The 22,558-nt window shown below is 35.4% G+C and overlaps 1 protein-coding gene across 1 annotated transcript; it reads right to left on the minus strand.

The window, feature by feature from the left end:
- Positions 1 to 5,077: 5,077 nt before the first annotated feature.
- eif3m (eukaryotic translation initiation factor 3, subunit M) lies at positions 5,078 to 16,147 on the minus strand. Its single transcript, XM_051134427.1, has 11 exons — positions 15,988 to 16,147; positions 15,436 to 15,568; positions 11,328 to 11,466; positions 11,098 to 11,221; positions 9,795 to 9,889; positions 9,621 to 9,704; positions 9,437 to 9,536; positions 9,267 to 9,348; positions 7,066 to 7,209; positions 5,372 to 5,432; positions 5,078 to 5,252 (listed from the first exon to the last, which is right to left on the minus strand). The coding sequence occupies exons 1-11, from the start codon at positions 16,027 to 16,029 to the stop codon at positions 5,129 to 5,131; spliced, it is 1,128 nt and encodes a 375-aa protein (XP_050990384.1). The 5' UTR covers positions 16,030 to 16,147; the 3' UTR covers positions 5,078 to 5,128.
- Positions 16,148 to 22,558: the final 6,411 nt, after the last annotated feature.

The following is a 22,558-nucleotide window of genomic DNA, read 5'->3' on the forward strand; positions in this document are numbered from 1 at the left end:
CCCGGAGGATTTTAAACATGCGCTCTACTCTGGATGAATAATGATGGATAACTGGGGTCTGCTGCTGGAAATGTGATAATTTCTCTACAATGGGAAATACCTCCTGCTGTGTTGCTGGAGTCATGTTTTATAGTGTCGGAAATATGCCAAGTTTATAAACTCTGAAAAGATTTATTATGTTTATTTTGCACTGAAATTAAGATATCGACTTTCATCAGCTTTGGCAAAGCCTTTTAAGCTCAGCAGAAAATCACCCAACTATTACTCAACTGCCTGCAGGCTTTTTATTAAAAACAAACAGGTTATCATACACAAAGTTATGAAATATGTACAGAGAGCCCTAAAAAAGGGAACTGGAAACTTTAGAACTTGAAAAAGTCTTAAAGTCATAATTCATTTAAACATTTAGGAATTAAAATCACAAGGCAGGCAGATGCATTGCTTAAAGCAAAACTGGAATATAAAAATGAGTCAACTGAAAGATTATATAAAATTTTGGAGGACTTTACCTATGTCTATAGCAGGAAAGATCAATGCAATCAAAATGGTGACTTATATTAATTTCTTTCCATTCTAGTTTTCATACCACTAAAGCTATTTGTAAAATTGGAGTCCACAATTATTTAATTTAAATATGGAATTATAAATCTATCAGAAAAGCCAAAAATATCTATGTAAAAGCAAAACGAAGATTTAGTCCTACCTACTTCAGTATGCCGGGACGCTAATTTACAATCCCTTTCACTCTCTTTATTGGGTTTTCATTGGTTATTTAATTATTTAACCAGAACACTTTTATATTAGTTGCACTTCTGAATATTTTTTTTTGTAATGACAACTAAAACACTTATTTTTCCTAATAACACCTCAATTTGTCAATTTAAAAAATAAATGCACATTGTTCTAAAAGGGGCCATATTCCCCCTCATGGATTTATATTATATATTAGTGGATCATGTCCATATTAAGTTAATATGATGATGTGATGACTGCTCTTGTGTGAACCTGAGAACAGAACGGACTTCATACATCCACTAATGCTATGAAATTAATTTTTAAGTGTGTCTTAAGTGGCCAAATACTTTGTGGGGCCACCGTATAACCAGCGAGATAAGAAACATTAGCTACAACTTCTCTCAGAGCACAAATATGATTCACCCTGTATCAGATCATGATAAAATGGGGTCATGAAATCGGACACAGCGGAGAGAGAAAAGGAGACATAACTGGTAAATCTCACACAACACATCGTTTGAGCATGAACTGTTAACCTGGGATAGTGAGAGGGGAAGCAAGAGGGAAGGTTTTGCATTTCATTGAAACATTTCGCACACAATCTATCTCAACCTTCCACATCAAAATCAACTGCACTGAAAAGGTGTTGAAGTTTACTTATATTTTATGCAACTAATAACCTGTCTAAAGAATTAAATGTGTCTTTATCATAACCCTCTGATTTCCAGAGTTCATCTTTGTCTTGCTAAATAATGACATGTGGTTGAATCCATTAACCAGGGATTTCTGTTTCCCAGTTCATTTACTTTCAGTTTCAGCAGGTCACGTCCGTCATCATTTGGATCTCTTCAGTCTTTCACACTCAGTCGCTACATCTGAAATCACTTACTCTCTAAGTAGGTACTTATTTTGAATAAGTAATTACTGTGCAATTGTTAAACAAAAAGTGTGTTCTATATAGTATGAATTTATGTTGTACAAATATAATCTGAACCTACTACATTCATCATGTTGTCATTGTAATGTGACCAACTAGCGTCAGTTGCATCACTTCACTGCCATTCTCAAATCCTCATTTTATTTTGAATTGCATATTTCTCATTGTATTATTTTAAATATTTTCAAAAATAATAAATAAATCCTCTCCCACAGTCTCATGGGATAGATGTCGATTAGATGTGCACTTAGAAGTCAGTAGTACATCACCCAGGTACTTTTTTATCTACTTATGGACATGCACTGCTTTTGACACAACATATGTGACCCTGGAACACAAAACTTAAGTCTTAAGTCGCTGGGGTATATTTGTAGCAATAGCCAAAAATACATTGTATGGGTCAAAATTATTGATTTTTCTTTTATGCCAAAAATCATTAAGATATTAAGTAAAGATCATGTTTAATAAAGATTTTTGGTAAAATTCCTACTGTAAATATCTGAAAACTTAATTTTTGATTAGTAATATGCCTTAGTAAGAGCTTCATTTGGACCACTTTAAAGGTGATTTTCTCAATATTTTGATTTTTTTGCACCCTCAGATTCCATATATATTAAAATAGTTGTATCTTGGCCAAATATTGTCCTATCCTAACAAACCATACATCAGTGGAAAGCTTATTTATTCAGTAGGTGATGTATAAAGTTGCGACCCTTATGACTGGTTTTGTGGTCCAGGGTCACAGAGTAGGAAAGTGTGCGATTTTGGATGCAGGCAAGGTGTTAAGTTTTACTACTTTAAGATTTACTCACCCTCAAACCACCTAGATGTATGACTTTCTTCTTTCAAATGAATACAATTGAAGTTATATTAAAAAATGTGCTGGCTCTTCCAAGCTCTGTTATGGCAGTGAAAGGATGCTGAGATTTTGAAGTCCAATAAAGTGCATCCATCTATCATAAAAAGTGCTCCACACAGCTTCAGGGGATTAATAAAGGCTTTCTGAAGTGAATCAACATGTTCGTGTAAGAAAAATATCCATATTAAAAACTTCATAAACTGTAATCTCTAACTTTTGCTGACTATCATATGCATTTTCATGAGATAGTGGCATTCTAGCGGATGATGTAGATGTAAGCGCAAGCTCTGCTAGTCTCAAGGAAACCAACTTTTTTTTTTTTTTTTTACAGCAGAGGAAAATTTCAAAATCAAATCCTCGTTTTGTACTTCATGATCAGCGTTTTTGTTCTCTTATCTGCGCTTCTCACCAGAGCTTACACTACGTCTGCGTCCTACATCATCTGCTGGAAAGCCATTCTCTCACGAACACACGTATGACAGTTGGATATTTTTCTTGACAAACTCATCATTTTAACCCCCGGATCGGTGTGGAGCACTTTTTATGATGGATGGATGCACTTTATTGGACTTAAAAATCTCAACAGCCATTCACTGCCATTATAAAGCTTGGAAGAGCCAGGACATTTTTAATATAACTCTCACTGTATTCGTCAAAAAAAAAAAAAAGTCAGATACACCTAGGATGGCTTGAGGTTGAGTGAACCATGGGGTAATTTTCATTTTTGGGTGAACTATCCCTTTAAGTTACTGAGAAGAGTAATGTGGTAATATTTTGCGGTTTACTATTACTCATAATTAATAATACTTAAGGTTAGGACTTAAACAACATTAAAGCAGAAGTTCACTTCCACAGCAAAAACTTACAGATAATTTACTCACCCCCTTGTCATCCAAGATGTTCATGTCTTTCTCTCTTCAGTCGATAAGAAATTATGGCTACGTCCGAAAGCCTAGTCAGCTGACTTGCTGCCTCATCTAGAAACAGTTTCGGACAGACTTCAGAGGCAGCGTAATGTGCAGTCGTTGCTTACCTAACGGTTAAGTTGTACATTTTGTAGAAAAACAATCTTAAACCGTTATGTATAAATGACTTAATAATACATAAAGACCTCAATGTTATTGTCCATTGAAGGTCTATGCGTCAGAAAAAATGGCAGAGAATGGCATTTTTTGCTTAAAAAAATAAATTATTGCAGAACAGGTTATTGTTATTCGTTATTATTGGTAGTATATTGTAAATATTATTCTTATTTACTACTCATTTGAACCCTTTTCGTAAAATACTATTATCACAAACAATATTATTTATTATGCTTTTTACACTATTACTATTCATAAAGTACATCATGGTCAAAATCTAATCTATTATATAAAGTAACAAGTTTCATTTCACCAAAATATCTTTATTTATATAGCCTATCCCTGGTGAAAAAAAACAGCATATGCTGGTAGGTATGTTTTGATGTTGGGATGCTGGTTAGGTATGTTTTGGTGCTGGTTTATGCTGGTCAAGGACCAGCTTACACCAGCACCAAAACATACCTACCAGCATATGCTGCTTTTTTTCACCAGGGATATGATGCACATGCACAGGATTGTGGGAAATCGATGGCAGTGAAGGATACATCTATGCTGCCTTCAAAATTCGATCAAAAGAAGGTACCTCTGGAGACAGGAAGTGAAGCAGAATTTGAATTCGAACATTTCTTAATGTCTTCCTGCCTTGGAATGCTGCCTTCGGAGGCTTTCAGACGCAGCCTATGTTTCTTGAAGAAAACATTTCAGGATTTCTATCCATATAGTGGACTGCTATGGTGCTGCCAAGTTTGAACTTCCAAAATGCTGTTTAAATGCAGCTTCAAATGGCTCTAAACGATCCCAGCTAAGTACTATTTGTATACTTTTCAACCTCACATGCTTATCTTGTCTAGCTCTGCGTGTATTCCGGTTCAAGACAGTTAGGGTATGTAAAAAAAAAAAAAAAAAAAAAAAAAAAAAAAAAAAAAACCACTCCCATCTCATTTTCTTCTCCAACTTCAAAATCTTCCTACATTTCCATTTCACCTTTTCTTGTAAAGGGTGTTTGATCTTTGCATGTTCACTTTGTAAACACTGGGTTGGTACTTAAAGTTGGAGGGGAAAATGAGATGGGAGTTTTTGGAAAAATCCTGAAATGCTTTCCTCAAGAAACATAGTTTCTTTATGACTTAAGTAAGGAAGACATGAACATCTGGGATGACAACGGGGTGAGTACATTATCTGTAAATTTTTGTTCTGGAAGTGAACTTCCAAGTCATGAGGCTTGTTAGAGAAGAGCTAATACTTTACATAACTGGACTTAAAAGCTTTTATCAAATCAATTTCATATCTATTTAACTTTCTGGCAAGTTAACCATATAATAAGCTGGGTAATGTTCATGGTAAATAAACCCTTTCAGAGTGATAAAACATTAATGAACCCTAAAGGGGGTTCGTTTTACAATAAGTGACCATCTGACTGTCCATTTTCCTTTATACAGCACTGACAATGAAGCAGAAACATGATGGTCTTCATGGGTATTTTATTTGATGTGTATAAAAACAGAAGCAGCTGTGTCAGGCGGTGGGAGAGAGCGTCTGAAGGCTGCTCTTCACGGTGGCCAGGTTCTGTTTCCAGGAGGACAGTGTGTCATACAGCTGCTGCCACTGCTGTTTGCCAAAGGTGCGGTGTGTGCTGTGGCTACAGGTGAGACAAGGACAATCGCATCAGTATGGGCAGACTTTCAAACGCTACAGCTCACCAACTTAGTGTGTTTGTGTTGCCAATTTGTCTGAAATTCATAGAAGGTAACAACTCACCTAACCACAACCTTCCGCTGCGTCTGGTCGATCTTGCAATAGACCATTTTAGTCCGAACAGCTAGAAATCCACAGGAAAACACAATTTGTATGCAAGTATTTAGGCTGTTGTCTAATAACATAGCCACAAAGTTTTTTTTTTACCATTTAGTTAGTACATATACAGTTGAGTTGAGGTTTAGTTTATACTTTATTCTGTTGGACTCAGAACTAAGCAACTGAGCACATAATTTACCACATACAGACATAGTGTTGTCACGATACCAAAATTTTGACTTCTTGATACGATACCCGACTAAAATATCACGATACAACTACTGAATAAAACGATACTACAAAAAACATAAAACAACAGGAAAAGTAATTGAATAATAGATCCAAATGAAGATCATAATTATTTTATCTATTAAAACAAAGCATTTCATCCCCCTTTAAAATAAATAAAAATAATAAAATAATAATAATCACATGAAAGTGCCACTACACAGGATTGTGAACAACTAGCAAACCTACTGGTATGTAGAGATCTTTGCCATATTGGTAAGTTAACTTAAAGGATAAAACCAAATCTTATTTCATGATATAGTAATTTTAGTTCACAACAACAATTTATATCATGACAGTCATTTTGTTATTTTATCTTTGTTGTTAATAATAAAGAACCTAGACGCAAGTAACAAACTAAAGGACAACTACAATAAAACAAAGACACAAATGAAATAAAGAGGGCCCTATGAAATCTGGTTTATTTTTTCCAGACTCTATTTTAGTAGTTACGTTAAAAATATTTATCAAAAAAGCACATCTAATTGATTGAAATCATGAAACTTAGACAGAATTTAACAGTAATTTATTAAAAGTTTAACAAAAATTACATGTTTTTAAGGCCGTATGAAATTTTATTATTTTTCTTAAATTCAGTTTTGTTTGTGAATCTCTGTTTTCCATTAATTTTCTGGATTGTATTTTAATTGTTTCATTACATTGTAACAATCAAAAGCATGTCTAATAAATTTCAGAAAGGATAATTAGATTGGATAAAGAATTAATTTATTATAGGCTATTTCATTCTTTTTTTTTTTTCCAGAAACACAGTGTTGTGTATTTACAGTTTTAAATAAATTCTGGTAAATATTTTTTCTGGTAAATATTCCTTAAACATTGTTTTAATAATAATTGTATTTTTAGTAGTACTACTACTACTACTACTACTACTACTATCTTTACATTAAGTAATCTATTAATGCACTTCTGACTGTCAAGTTAAACTGAACTTTTATTTTGACGAGTTACTGTGAAGACCTTTAGGGTCTTTATTATATGACGACAGTTTTCCACAAAAGAAATGGTAAAATGCACATGAAGTGACTCTCAGAGCTAGTTCATGTACTCATACATTGAGGTGGCAGAGGCTGAAAACACAGCGAGCGCCATGCGTATGTGCGCAGTAAACAAAACGGCACATCTGCGCCATTCACTAACACAGACACACAGAAATACAGCTCTTATGAAAATGCATTCTTAAAGTAACGGTACTAGTAAAATGCGGAATCATACAGTTTTTAAAAGCAGGGTATCACAATACTTTTTAAATACTGGTATATCGTGCAACACTATGCAGACATAATGACAAAACAGTTAAATTGAAAATATATATAGTTTAAAAGGACACTAAAAAGAGTGCAGAGCCGTACCGTCAATGACAAAGGCCTCCACATCCTCAGCACCGATCTGCAGCTCCTGCTGCATGGTGTCGAACAAGATCTCCTTCATCTCTACCGCCATGCCCATGAATGTCAACAGCCTCATTTTTGCCATGTTCTGCTCATGGGACAAACCTGAAACACAACATGAAGCATTCAGTTTTATGATCAAAGCACCAATATGTCACTGGACTATGCTGTAAATAAGTCACATAATTAAATACACATTTTATAGCCAATAGCCAGGTTTCCATCCAAAGTTGTGAATTTTTACTTGAATTTTATTCAAAAGGAGAAGTTCAATATAAATTGGAATAATCGCTTAAAATGTTTGCGAACAACAAAGAAAACAACATCTTCACTTCCTGATAAACTGGCACTAAATATCACTAAGAAAACTAGCAGAAGCCACTGAATATAATAATTTTCACATATAGTAAATTAACTGTGATTCAGAGAGAGCAGACGAAACAATACATTCGGTCATTGCTTTCGGAGGCGGATACCAGCTGTTTGGGAATGCAGTTTTGTAAGACAGTTCTTAAAGCAAATATACAAAAATACTTTGACGGCAAACATTTGCTCAGGGATTTTAGAATGACCATAATATTTCAGACGCTGTGCAATGAGATCAGTCTGCTATTTAGTCAAGTTATCCCATCCCATAACAGTCAAATTACTTTTTTGGTGCGTGTGAAAGAATTAATTCGCAAAATGTGTTTCCATCTCCCATTATTCAGACAATTCAAAAAGCACCTCAAGCGAGCATAAAAGTGTTTCCATCACTCATTTCTAATGTGATACTTCAAAATGAGCATCAAAACAGGGTGATGGAAACATAGCTAGTGACTTCAGGCAATCAACATTTTTTAATAATCAATATTTCATTGTAGCTGATTTAATCAGATCATTCATAAAGCTTGTCATAAAAAAGAAGTAGTAAAAAAAACTGAAAAATTGGGCAGCCACTTTTGCACACTATTAGATGTAGGTGAAGATGCTGCTGACATAGACTGTAAATATTCACAGTTTCGCCCTCTCAACAGAAAATCTGTTTATATTAATTATAAAACAATCAAAATGAGAAGGTCAATGAGCCATTTCCATTAGGGTTTAGAGGGAGGTGCAGCGGATGATCAGCTCACTGTTAGATCAACACTGCATCAAGACTAGTCTGAACTGGCTGTCGCTGGTCACCAGCAAGGAGGATCCTGCTCTAATTAACGTCTGCTTTTTAAAAGAACCAAAACTGCTGAGACTCAAATTCCAGCGGCCCAGTGACACCACAGATAACAGACACGTGTGAGCCTGTGCTGAACACTCCAGTGGATTTAAAAACAAATAAAAGATGAGCAGTGATGCAGAAGACAAATAACATTTTACTAAATGTTATTTTAGATATGAAGCAAGACTCCTAAAAACAAATTAACAGCTTTAAATGTTACAGTTATATTAGCTAAACCATTAGCTATGATCGTGAGGTTCATCTTTTTTCACTTCTGTAGCTTCTGAAGGGCAGTAGTAAATGGGGAAAAAAAAAAAAAATATTTAGGCAAAATAAGAAAATTGTACACCTCTTGATTCTGTTCAAATGTTTACACCCCTGGCTCTTAATGCATAGTTTTTCCTTCTGGAGCATCAGTGAGCATTTGAACCTTCAGTAATAGTTGCACATGAGTTCCTCAGTTGTCCTCAATGTGAAAAGACGGATCTCAAAATCATACAGTCATTGTTGTAAGGGATTCAAATACACAAAAATGCTGAAAAACCAAAGAATTTGTGTGACCTGAAGGATTTTTCTGAAGAACAGTGGGCAGTTTAACTGTTCAGGACAAACAAGGGACTCATGAACAACTATCACTAAACAAAAAAAAAAACACAGCTGTGGATCATTCAGGTAACACAGTATTAAGAATCAAGCGTATATAAACTTTTGAACAGGGTCGTTTTTATAAATTCAACTACTATGTTCTCTTGTGGACTATATGTAAACATCTTTTATGTGAAATATCTTATTCAGGTCAGTTCTAAATAAAAAAAAAAACACATGCATTTTGTATGATCCTTCTTATTTTGGTAAAATAGTTAACATTTTGCAGATTCTGCAAGGTGTATGTAAACTTTTGACCTCAACTGCATAAAAGTGGTTCAACTGAACTAAAAACTGACTTATTTACACATTATATACTCACCGAGAGACTCAATGAAGTCTTTGTTGCTCTGGTAAAACTTTACATAAGAAGCAAGCTTTGCACTGACGAAGATGGTCAGGAGCTGGAAGGAGAACAAGGTGTTTTATCCAGACAATTGCTAAAGATTTTTAAATAAAGTATGCATTCATTTAGAAAATGTATTTTCTTACATCGTGGATGAGTTCTCCCTCCAGAAAACGCACTGGTTTCAAAGCCAGGAGATGATCGAACAGATAGGTGTTTGGGTCTTTCAGGGCCCGAACGATGCACCTGAAAGAGCAGGGGATATGTGTAAATCATTAAGAAAGACAAAAGCATATCAAAACTGAGAGAACTGACAAGAGAAAGTCATACCTGTGTGCATCCACTCGAGCTTGTGAAGCATTGTCTTCTGTGTAACTGCCTAGTAACTCCACCATCACTTTGGCTGCAGCTTCACTGAAAGACACAAGCGTACAAAGACGTTATAAGCAAAAACCCCTCAAAACCTCTAGACACAACTGATCGAAAAATCAAACAAGCAAGCACCTCTTCTTGCAGTCGACCAGCGCTTCATACACCAGACGGAGCAGAGTGTGTTTCTTCTCTGTACTCAGATTCCAGTCTATGATCCACTTCCGCACCTGCACACAACACAAAACACCAATCATGCTGGGAATGGTTTCCCAACTACAAAAACTAAATACATAACAGAAACGATCAGTTTGAGGGTTAAAGCTAAGGTTTGTTTATAAATGTTAATCTCACAAAGAGATTTCCAAATAATAATAACTGCATTTGGCACTGGTTGCTGATTGGATGTTGAGATGTGGGTGTGGCACTCAGAAGTGGAAGATGAATGGGTGCTTGCAGGAGCAGGTTTAAGTGACTTGAATGATTGCAAACATCACCAGAGAGAAGCCTGACATTTTCACAGGATTAAACATTACAAAATCAATTTTGCACAGATAAATAACTCACAATAAGACCTATAACATGCATTTAGAAAACAGAATTTTAGGAGAAGACCTACTTAAAGCAATAGTTCACCAAAAAAATCAAAATTGTCACTCACCCTCATGTCATTCCAAACCCATAAGACTTCTGTTCATCTTCAAAATGCAAATTAAGATATTTTTAATGAAATACGAGAGCTTTCTGACCCTGCATAGACAGCAACACAACTACCATGTTTAAGGCCCAGAACGGTATTCAGGACATTGTTAACATAGTTCATATGTGACACCAATGGTTCAACCTTAATGTTATGAAGCTGCAAGAATACTTTGGAGTGCAAGGAAAACAAAAATAAGGACTATTTTTAACAATTTCCTCTTTTCTGTGTCAGTCTCTGCCAAGAACGAAGGTCTTATGGGTTTAGAATGACATGAGGGTGAATAATTAATTACAGAATTTTCATTTTTGGGTGACCTATCACTATACAATTTAAAAAATAATAATAATAATAAAATAAAAATCCACCCCAAATTCTAGGTACTGGAACACACACCCTTGCGTTTACTGTAATTTCCTCATTTACTCCACAGTAAATATTAATTCTCTTTACTGTAATACAGTCACACCCATCAGGACACATTATTAATCACTAGTTTACAGATGCATGTAGTATATATGTACTATATATGTACTTTATATATAGCTTTTTACATTACAGTAGGCTACTAACTGGAGATATGGGACTTAATTTGTCACTTTGTGCTTAATTATAAGGTGAAATATGAGCTGGACATTTCTTGGTTGTTTTTGGGAGATTCACCCATCCTGTGATGCATTTTAAAAGCAGGAAAGGAAATACTATGATTATTTTCTGACATCGTGCTGATGTCCATACCTGGTCCAGTTCTGTAGGTATGAATGCAATGGCATTGCAGGTGGCCGCCACTTTAATCAGACTGCAGTACACCGTGTACCTCACAGGTGTGTTCTCATCCATACCATGGAACAGATTGCTCAAGCTGAAAACAAAGTGTTTAATTAAACCAACTGAACACGGATAGAAAAAAAAATAAAAAAATAAAAAGAGATTGCAAATCATTTCAACAATGCAGTGAAAATACTCACAGCTGCATCCTGAGCGAGGGCCGTTCACCCTCACGAAACTTCACCAGCTTCTCACATAAACTCTCAATGAGAGCTTCCTGTTTCTCTGTCTCCAGAATCAGCAACAGGGAGACGATGCTGTTCATCACACTCTCCACATCTGCAGAGGAAGACAAAAGCACTTGAAAATGTTCTTGTAAGTATTTGCATTATACATACAGGTGCATCTTAATAAATTAGAACGTTGTGGAAAAGTTCATTTATTTCAGTAATTCAACACAAATTGTGAAACTCGTGTATTAATGACTTTAATGACTTTATGAACTACTTTACTTCTAAGATCGATACAATTAGAGACAAAATTGTCACTATGCAGCCGTCAATTACAGTGTCGCATCAGATAGTGCGCTATAGATCTCCTGGGGAACAATTCAACTCATTCTCTACTATAGGTCAGGAAGAATTGTATAAACTTGTTAAATCATCTAAACCAACAACTTGTATGCTAGACCCTATTCCATCTAGGCTACTAAAAGAGATGCTTCCAGATCTCATAGATCCTCTGCTAAATATTATTAATTCATCACTGTCATTAGGATATGTCCCCAAAACCTTCAAACTGGCTGCTATTAAGCCTCTAATTAAAAAACCACAACTTGACCCCAACGAATTAACTAATTACAGACCTATCTCGAATCTCCCATTTCTGTCAAAGATATTAGAAAAGGTTGTATCCTCACAGTTATCTTCCTTCCTACAGAAATATGATATCTGTGAGGATTTTCAGTCAGGTTTTAGACGGTACCATAGTACTGAGACTGCTCTTATTAGAGTTACAAATGATCTACTCTTGTCATCCGATCGTGGTTGTATCTCTCTGTTAGTGCTACTGGATCTTAGTGCTGCGTTTGATACTGTTGACCACAACATTCTCTTGAATAGACTTGAGAATTATGTTGGCATTAGTGGTAGTGCATTGGCATGGTTCAAATCGTATCTATCTGACCGCCATCAATTCGTGGCAGTAAATGATGAGGTATCATATCGATCTCAAGTGCAGTATGGAGTACCACAAGGCTCAGTACTAGGGCCGTTACTCTTTACGCTTTACATGTTACCCTTGGGTGATATCATCAGGAAATATGGTGTTAGCTTTCACTGCTATGCTGATGATACCCAGCTCTATATTTCTTCGCGGCCTGGCGAAACGTACCAATTTGAAAAACTAATGGATTGTGTAGTTGAGTTAAAAAATTGGATGACAAGTAATTTCTTACTGCTAAATTCTGAAAATTTGTTAGTTATTGGGCCTAAAACCTCAGCGTGTAATAACCTAAAACACTGTCTAATACTTGATGGCTGTTCTGTCAATTCTTCGTCATCAGTTAGGAACCTAGGTGTGCTATTTGATGGTAATCTTTCCTTTGAAAACCACATCTCTAGTGTTTGCAAAACTGCATTTTTCCATCTCAAAAATATATCTAAACTACGACCTATGCTATCAATGTCAAATGCTGAAACATTAATTCATGCGTTTATGACCTCACGGTTAGATTATTGTAATGCTTTATTGGGTGGTTGTTCTGCTCGCTTAATAAACAAACTCCAGCTGGTCCAAAATGCAGCAGCTAGAGTTCTTACTAGAACCAAAAAGTATGATCATATTAGCCCGGTTCTGTCTACACTGCACTGGCTCCCTATTAAACATCGTATAGATTTTAAAATCTTGCTAATTACTTATAAAGCCCTGAATGGTTTAGCTCCCCAGTACCTGAGTGAGCTCTTATCGCATTATAGTCCCTCACGTCCGCTGCGTTCTCAAAACTCTGGCAATTTGATAATACCGAGAATATCAAAATCAACCGCGGGCGGCAGATCTTTTTCTTATTTAGCACCCAAACTCTGGAACAATCTACCCTACAATGTTCGGGACGCAGACACACTCTGTCAGTTTAAATCTAGATTAAAGACCCATCTCTTTAACCTTGCTTACACATAACAAATCCACATTCTTATAATTCAAATCCGTTAAAGGATTGTTAGGCTGCATTAATTAGGTCAACCGGAACCGGGAACACTTCCCATAACACCCGATGTACTCGGTGCATCGTCAGAAGAATGGCATCTACGCTAATATTAGTCTGTTTCTCTCTTATTCCGAGGTCACATTAACCACCAGATCCAGTCCGTATCCAGATCATATGGTCACTGCAGTCCCCCGGATCCAGTCCGAACCCAGCCCAGACGGTGGATCAGCACCTAGAGACGACCTCTACAGCCCTGAATGTCAGCGGAGTCCACATCAACTAGATGAGCCCCAGAGACGGATCCACATTAAAGACCACATCACCTAGACGGCTGTCGGCACAAGACCACGGGAACTTTGGCCAGAGGAGAACTGGCCCCCCGACTGAGCCTGGTTTCTCCCAAGGTTTTTTTCTCCATTTGTCACCGATGGAGTTTTGGTTCCTTGCCGCTGTCGCCTCTGGCTTGCTTAGTTGGGGACACTTTCTCTTAACACAATATTGCATTTTACTTTATTGTTTTTGATTAACTACCTTTACCTATAATGTGAGTGTTTAATGTTGCCTTTGGCATTGTTGATGTACTGTTTCCTATTTAATACTGTACAGCCGCCTTGTCACAATTCTGTATTGTTAAAGGCGGTATATAAATAAAGGTGACTTGACTTGACTAGACTATTAAATAAATTCAAAGCACACAGACTTAAGTAGTTTAAGTCTTTAGTTCTTGTGATGATTTTGGCTCACATTTAACAAAAACCCACCAATCTCAACAAATTAGAATACTTCATAAGACCAATAAAAAAAACATTTTAGTGAATTGTTGGCCTTCTGGAAAGTATGTTCATTTACTGTATATGTACTCAATACTTAGTAGGGGCTCCTTTTGTATTAATTACTGCCTCAATTCAGCGTGGCATGGAGGTGATCAGTCTGTGGCACTGCTGAGGGGGTACGGAAGCCCAGGTTTCTTTGACAGTGGCCTTCAGCTCATCTGCATTTTTTGGTCTCTTGTTTCTCATTTTCCTCTTGACAGTACTCCATAGATTCTCTATGGGGTTCAGATCTGGTGAGGTTTCTGGCCAGTAAAGCACACCAACACCATGGTCATTTAACCAACTTTTGGTGCTTTTGGCAGTGTGGGCAGGTGCCAAATCCTGCTGGAAAATGAAATCAGCATCTTAAAAAGCTGGTCAGCAGAAGGAAGCATGAAGTGCTCTAAAATTTCTTGGTAAATGGGTGCAGTGACTTTTGTTTTCAAAAAACACAGTGGACGAACACCACCCCAAATCATCACAGACTGTGGAAACGTAACACTAGACTTCAAGCAACTTGGTCTATGAGCTTCTCCACCCTTCCTCCACTGGGCAACAGTCCATTACCTCTTCTCCTTAGCCCAAGTAAGACATCTCTGACGTTGTCTGTGGTTCAGGAGTGGTTTAACAAGAGGAATACGACAACTGTAGCCAAATTCTTTGATACGTCTGTGTGTGGTGGCTCTTGATGTCTTAACCCCAGCCTCAGTCCATTCCTTGTAAAGTTCACCCAAATTCTTGAATCGATTTTGCGTGACAAGCCTCTCAAGGCTGTGGTTCTCTCGTTGGTTGTGAATCTTTTTCTTTCACACTTTTTTCTTCCACTCAGCTTTCTGTTAACATGCTTGGATGCAGCACTCTGTGAACAGCCAGCTTCTTTGGCAATGAATGTTTGTGGCTTACCCTCCTTGTGAAGGCTGTCAATGATTGTCTTCTGGACGACTGTCAGATCAGCAGTCTTCTCCATGACTGTGTCGCCTAGTGAACCAAACTGAGAGACCACTTTGAAGGCTCAGGAAACCTTTGCAGGTGTTTTGGGTTGATTAGCTGACTGGCACCATATTCTAATTTGTTGAGAATTGGTGGGTTTTTGTTAAATGTGAGTCAAAATCATCACATTTAAAAGAACCAAAGACTTAAACTACTTCAGTCTGTGTGCATTGAATTGATTTAATACACAAGTTTCGCAAATTGAGTTGAATTACAGAAATAAATGAACTTTTCCACAACATTCTAATTTATTGAGATGCACCTGTATGTGCTTTAGAGCTCTAACTTCAGTTGTCCTACCTTTGTCATCATCTTTGAGGCAGACATCAGAGGCTTCAATGATCTGTGCCAGATCAACGTGCAGACCTCCTTCAGAATTCTCCTCAGAGATCTCAGCTCCTTTAGATTTCAGATAGGCCCGAAGCTCTGACGCCTACAAATGAATGATATTAAAATGAAACCATCTTTTATAATAATAAAATTTATATTCCCATCATAGTGTCTTCTCAAAAAGCTCACTGTGTAATATGTGTGGGTTGTGAAATGTCTGTTGTCAATAACAACAGCAGATACGTCATTATTGATTAAAAATATCCTGCTAGCATTTAAGAAACGGAGTTTCTACCTCAGTGCAACCAAATAACACAGAGCCCATCTCAAAAACAAGTGAAATAATACGTACGCACAACCATAAACTGTTAAATTGAGTATTACTATGCCCATATGTTGAACCGAGATCAGCTAAAGGCTAACAGATGTTAGCATCACAAGCATGCTTACACAAAAATGCGTTTACTTTGCTAAAATGCGAGTATAATAACGCAAAACCGCTTGTGAATTATTTAAACATACCTGATCCTCCTCCGTTATATCAATAAACGCCGGGACACTCATTTTGTTAAATATTTTACGAGCACAGATAAGAATCCACGCTCGCAGCCTAGATTCACAGGCCGGAAGAGAATCTGTACATTTGCCGGTAATGCGACGTACTTCCGGGTCACAGACTTAAAGGGACCGCGGCCACAAAGCTGCCCAGGGATAGCGATGCTTTGCTTTGTGTAACACAACAAAGACACTAAAGGATCTTCATATAACGTAAGTTTATTGTGACCACAGGTGTTAAGCTCCAAAATGGCATGATGACACAGGGGTTTTCAACATTTTACATGCTGTGGACCCCCATCATTCTCATGCGAAGGACCACATCCTAAAATAATATAGCTGTATATTGTTAATAGACACCCAGTTTATTCTATAAAATAAATAAATATTATAAATATGTGTGAAATATTATTTAAAATAATATAGGTATATATTGTTAATGTATAGACACCCAGTTTATTCTATAAAATAAATAAATATTATAAATATGTGTGAAATATTATTTAAAATAATATAGGTATATATTGTTAATGTATAGACACCCAGTTTATTCTATAAAATAAATAAATATTATAAATATGTGTGAAATATTATTTAAAATAATATAGGTATATATTGTTAATGTATAGACACCCAGTTTATTCTATAAAATAAATAAATATTATAAATATGTGTGAAATATTATTTAAAATAATATAGGTATATATTGTTAATGTATAGACACCCAGTTTATTCTATAAAAAAAATAAATATTATAAATATGTGTGAAATATTATTTAAAATAATATAAGTATATATTGTTAATGTATAGACACCCAGTTTATTCTATAAAATAAATAAATATTATAAATATGTGTGAAATATTATTTAAAATAATATAGCTATATATTGTTAATGTATAGACACCCAGTTTATTCTATAAAATAAATAAATATTATAAATATGTGTGAAATATTATTTAAAAAATTTAGTTTATTTTAAGTTGCATTATGATTTTCTTCTGCCCACTATAGTATTGTACTATTTATTTGTTTATTTTAATACATTTTAAATTATTATGTTAATTTATGTATTTATGTACTTATTTATTTATTTTATAATATATAGTATATTATTATTATTATATTATTATTATGAACATGATTTCAAAGCTAAAATGATGAGTGTATAAATAATTATAATAAGGCCAAGTGGGTAAAATAAAATATTTATTTTATTTTATTTTATTCTGTAAAAAAAAATTCAATTAGGAAAAAAAAAATACTACATGAGAAAAAACCTTTCTAATATGAACTCCCTTGGATTAGGAAAGAGCTTTGTGAAAATTCTCTAAAATATCTTTTTATATATTCTGTTATCGTCCCTTCAAAGAAATGAATGCATCATCAGATTGCAAGCTTTAAAAATTCAGCACTATTTTCTGTGTTTAATGCATTTTTTTTTACAGTTTTGAACCTTGAGGCACACAACATGCGTGCATTTTTTTGCACATCCCAAAGCATAGACGGGAATTACTGGCACTGAATTCAAGCTTAAGGTATGTGAAAGCTTAAGTACTTTGCATTCAACAGGTCATTCTGGGTTTAATGTTTATGAGTCACATAAGTCATCTGGCCCTAAACAAGGTCTATCTCAGTATCTGAGTAATTCTTCCAGCATCCTGTTATCAATCTTGCAATTAAAAGATTAAAGCCAACCTGACCTTGGACACATAAAACAACAAGGGTGATGGTCTTTTGAAAGTTAGATGATAGTATTACATTTCGAGCGCCAGTACGGGACCACCTTGACAGTTCCTTGTATTCCTATCCAAGGATTTATGCATGTCCCTCAGGTCAAGACAATACTGTTGTCCAATCCTTGGATATTTCTTCCTGTGTAGGTTTACATACTGTTTTTCTGTAGGTAGATCTTATAGAAGCTGTCTAAATAAATGAAGATACAAGTGTCTGGCTGGAGATACCGCTGATCTTTAACATCATGCGTGAAATAATGTTTCCTTTGCCTTAAAACTTAATTGGGAAAGCATGCTATTCTAGAAGAGTTTGAATCATTTACAAGTTATGTGTACCCTAAGAGCATTAGGGGCTTTTCAGAATTATTCACTGACGTTTCTTAAAAAGTTTCAATTTGATGATATTGGGTCTGTGTGGTTGGCTATTTGCATTGAGTCACAGGGAGCGGCCTGAGATACTGACAAACTTATATGAGTGACTAGAGAGCTAGAACAAATGTGGAAATGTTCACAAATAGAGGAAATAGCAGTGATTGACCAATGATGACTGTAGTTTTAAAACTACTAGACATTTTTATTGCATTTTCAGTTTGAATGCCACTTAGTTCTTTGGTTGTGTCCCAAAACTGATGAAACACCATTTCAAAAACAACACCTACATAAGTGCATAAGGGTGCATTAGAGTACCCATAATATGTACTCGGTTACACTTTATTTTACAGTATGTGTACTTACAGTGTACTCACCCAAGAAAGTAGTAGTATATTATAACTACATGGGTTAAGGATAGGTTTTGGGGTTGGTTCAGGGTTACTACCTAGTTATTACCCATTGCTATAACAACTACATAGTACTTACACACAGAACAGGACTTTAAAACTTTTTTACTCCTGTGGTACTGTGATTGGGGTAAAGAAGGTACAGAGTTGTTCTTCTGAGGGTACTAGCGTATTACATATGAGAGTGTATTTTTTGTCCTAATGTCTGAAAATACAAATAGATGTCAGCTGTCAGATGATATAGCTGGTTTGTGCTGGTTGTGTGTCTGTACGGGATGAATCAACCCAATTTCATGAGAAAACGTAACTATTTAACAAGATTTCATATTGTCAAAAATGTAAGCATAAATCTCCATCCCCAACTGTTAGTGGGGTGTAGGCAGATTAAATGAAAATGTATGAATTAGCAAATTCATAAATATTAGCCAACAAAGTGGCAAAACATAAAATAGATTTTACTATTTTTTCTTCCCAGAAGCTTATACAAACCATATTTGCACTAAAAGTCCAGGTTTACTTTTTGAACAGTATTTTTTTCTTCATAGGGTTCACTGATGGAATTTCTTATTTAGGGGTCAAGCCCCAAAGGAGCTGTAGCCCCTATTGTATCGTTGGTTTTCTTCTTCTTCTTCTTATTCCTCCCCAATGGAGGTCAACTGCAACCGTATGAACATTAAGTAGGAAAATGATGAAATTTGGCACACTTGTAGTCAGTGTTGGGGAAAGTTACTTTTAAAAGTAATGCATTACAATTTTGCGTTACTTCCTGAAAAAGTTACTAATTATGTTACTTAGTTACTTTTTATGGAAAGTAATGCATTACGTTACTTTTGCGTTACTTTTTAAATCTGGGCAGGGCTTGCTTCTTTGTTTTTAATATAAAACAATTCTAATGTAAAAGCCCTTTTACACTAAAAGTGAAATGAATTCACCTCAAGCTGAAAGAGAAGTACATTTATGCAGGAGATCACTCTTTAGCTATAAAAAAATGAAGCACAAATGTTAGTTTATCTACAGTAATTTTTGCTTATTAGTATGGTTGAATTGCATCATCGAAGGTCAGCAGCAAAGACACTGGTTAATAAAATGGAATTAAATACATAAAGGATATTTGTTTTATTTAACATATTTAATTATTGCAGGGTTGGGTCATATTATAAGTTTGCATTTCACTTTTTTTATTCATTTTGAGGAATACTGAATCTGTTTTTTGTGAGTGAGATGAATTAATGCATGTTCACATTTAGTCTAGAATACAGTAACATCATGTTTACTCCCAATTTCCCAACAGGAGACTTGTCAATCAACAAATGGGGAAAAAAGTAACTGGCGTTACTTATTTGAAAAAAGTAACTCAGATATTTTATTAGAAATTCAAAAGTAATGCGTTACTTTACTAGTTACTTTAAAAAAGTAATATTACTACGTAACTCGCGTTACTTGTAATGCGTTACCCCCAACACTGCTTGTAGTGATGGTCATGAGTAGTGATCTGACCAAATTTGGGGTCCCTAGGACCAACTCTATAGCGCCATCACCAGCTCAAAAATTAATTTTTTAAATGGTTATACCTTTTGAACACATTATTCTAGAAAAAATAATCTTAGTACATGATTACTCTCCTCATGCTGATCACACTGAATTTCTTACATTAGGACCTATTTTGAAATGTACAGTATTTGTCCAATTCTTATGAAAATTCGCTCAAATGATCTTTGGACTGAGCCGTAAAGAATTGACTGAGCAGACTTTTGAGGCTGTATCTCAACCAAACTTTGATCGATTGAAACGAAACTTGGTGCACTTCATTAACACCATGATCTGAGGGTCCATGCCAAAGTTGGAAACAGCGCCACCTACAGGTCATGAGATACAAAATAACATTTTTTTCTTATAACTTTTGAGTTAGTCAGAAAATCATGATCTTGGTGTCTGTGGATTCCTTGGATCATGCTGAATCTGGATAGCAATTTTATATGGATATCAATTTTGCCAGGATCGGCTGAACCATGTGTCCGCCATTTTCGAAATTTGACATAAATTGCAATATCTTTTAAACAATTTGGCATATCGGCACAAAAATTGGTAGGCACGATCAACAGCATGTCCCGAAGGTACCTGAGAAGTTTGAACACAGCGCCACCTAGTGTAGGCCCAATGATGCTTATTATTTTGAATAAGGGTTAGTGATGCTGTTTCTTAAGAAGGTCTTAAAAAGGTGTTAAATCAGAGCAGAAATTCTTAAATTGCATGCATTGCTAAAAATTAATATCCTCAGTATTTCTGTGTTGTTTTAACAATACAAATATCTAAATATTCTTTTCCTAAAAAGGTCTTAAATGTACCTCCATAAAACTCCATAAATGTACCCGGTGATGAAACGTACTATTGACATGTGTATTTTCTATTTCTATTCATTTTCTTTTTTTAACATCTCATACATGGTTGCAAATATAGCATACAGTGCTGAAAGCATTCAGAAATGATCAAGAAACTCTGCTGTTGAAGAGCTGTTCCAAACTATACAACTTTGCCACAGTGTTTGCTGGAAGTCATTAAACTATTCTGGACCTTACAACCAAAGTTGTCTTACAATGCTTTTAAAAAACTCATCCCAAACTGACTGACTGATTTACACTATGTTCCCGGCTCTTTTTGATTATTTCTTTCTGTCGTATGATGAAAATCTTTTTACTGTTTAGTCTGATAGATACATAACAGTCCAGACTCTGGTTCCCACAGTCTGTGTTAATGCCTTCCTCACCTCCCCGTATCAGAACGGTTCTCCTCTATCAGCAAGGTCAGTGACCTCATCAGAAAGCGGCACGCCTGAGTGAATCACACACACACACCGAGTGACTTGAAGTGACAGGAATGTCAGACAAATACTCATACCGGAGGGGGGAAGATGTTAGAGTTCAATCAAGATTATGGCAGTTTCTTAATTAATACCAATTCTAATCTGTTTTGTGCATTAGCACAACATGATGTTTCTCTGGAAAGTGTGTGTACTGTATGTGTAAGATTGCTGAGCAATTCTCATTAACACATCTGCATGTCTGCAAGATGATGAAAGTGTCTACCCTGTTACTTAAGGGAATGGATTGAGTGTGTTCTCTTGCTGGAAGTGTTTTATGAGTCACTGGGCATTTTGATGAAGAAATAACACCTGTGACCTTTCTGTCATGGAAAAGCAGGGCTCCAGTCAACAAAAAAAAAAAAAAAAAGACATTGGCTCTTAAATACATTTTTATGAGCAAAAATAGCTTTTTAAGTCACACTGCATAATCTTTGATCATTGATTGCATAACTTCTTGCTTTGGCAACAGTCACTGTAATAATTTAAGTTTTACAAACTACAGTGTTTTCAAGTTACACTATTAAGGATACATTACTCTCAATTTGATGCTGTCACTCTAGCAATCCTGATAAAATGTTTTAATTTGTTAAAATAATAATTAAATATTTTAAATACTTAAAAAAGTGGGGTATATGTATTTTCAGTTACATGTTTCTAAAGGTCTTCTCACACCAAGAACATTTATTATGAATATAACTATAACAATGACTATTTTGGCATCAGCTCTAAAGTATGATAACATTCTGTTCATTTAAAATGCACACTGCATTTATGTTTTGGATTCTGATTGGCTGTCATTGTTTTTATCATTTATCAGCTATACAAACTCTGAAAGTGAATCCAATTATATTGTTCCTCTATGTTGTTATCGTAATAGTTGTGCTGTGAACTTCCCTGTTTTCATTATTAAAACTTTATAGTTATAGTTATCATTCTTGGTGTGAACGGTTCTTAAGTCATTCAAAGCTTAAGTTCTACTTACAAGCAAGTTTGAGGGTTGTTTAAAAAAAGGCCTTTTTTAAACAAACAATAGACCAAACAAAGGTCTGTTGTCTATTTTCAATAGTGTAGCGATATATATGAAGCACAGCTCACACAGAAGGCCTTTTTCAAACCAAGCTGATTCCTGTTCATCACCATCTTGAACCTTGGGAAATGTAAAAT

This window comes from Labeo rohita, chromosome 18 (genome assembly GCF_022985175.1).
Source record: "Labeo rohita strain BAU-BD-2019 chromosome 18, IGBB_LRoh.1.0, whole genome shotgun sequence".
NCBI classification, from domain to species: domain Eukaryota; kingdom Metazoa; phylum Chordata; class Actinopteri; order Cypriniformes; family Cyprinidae; genus Labeo; species Labeo rohita.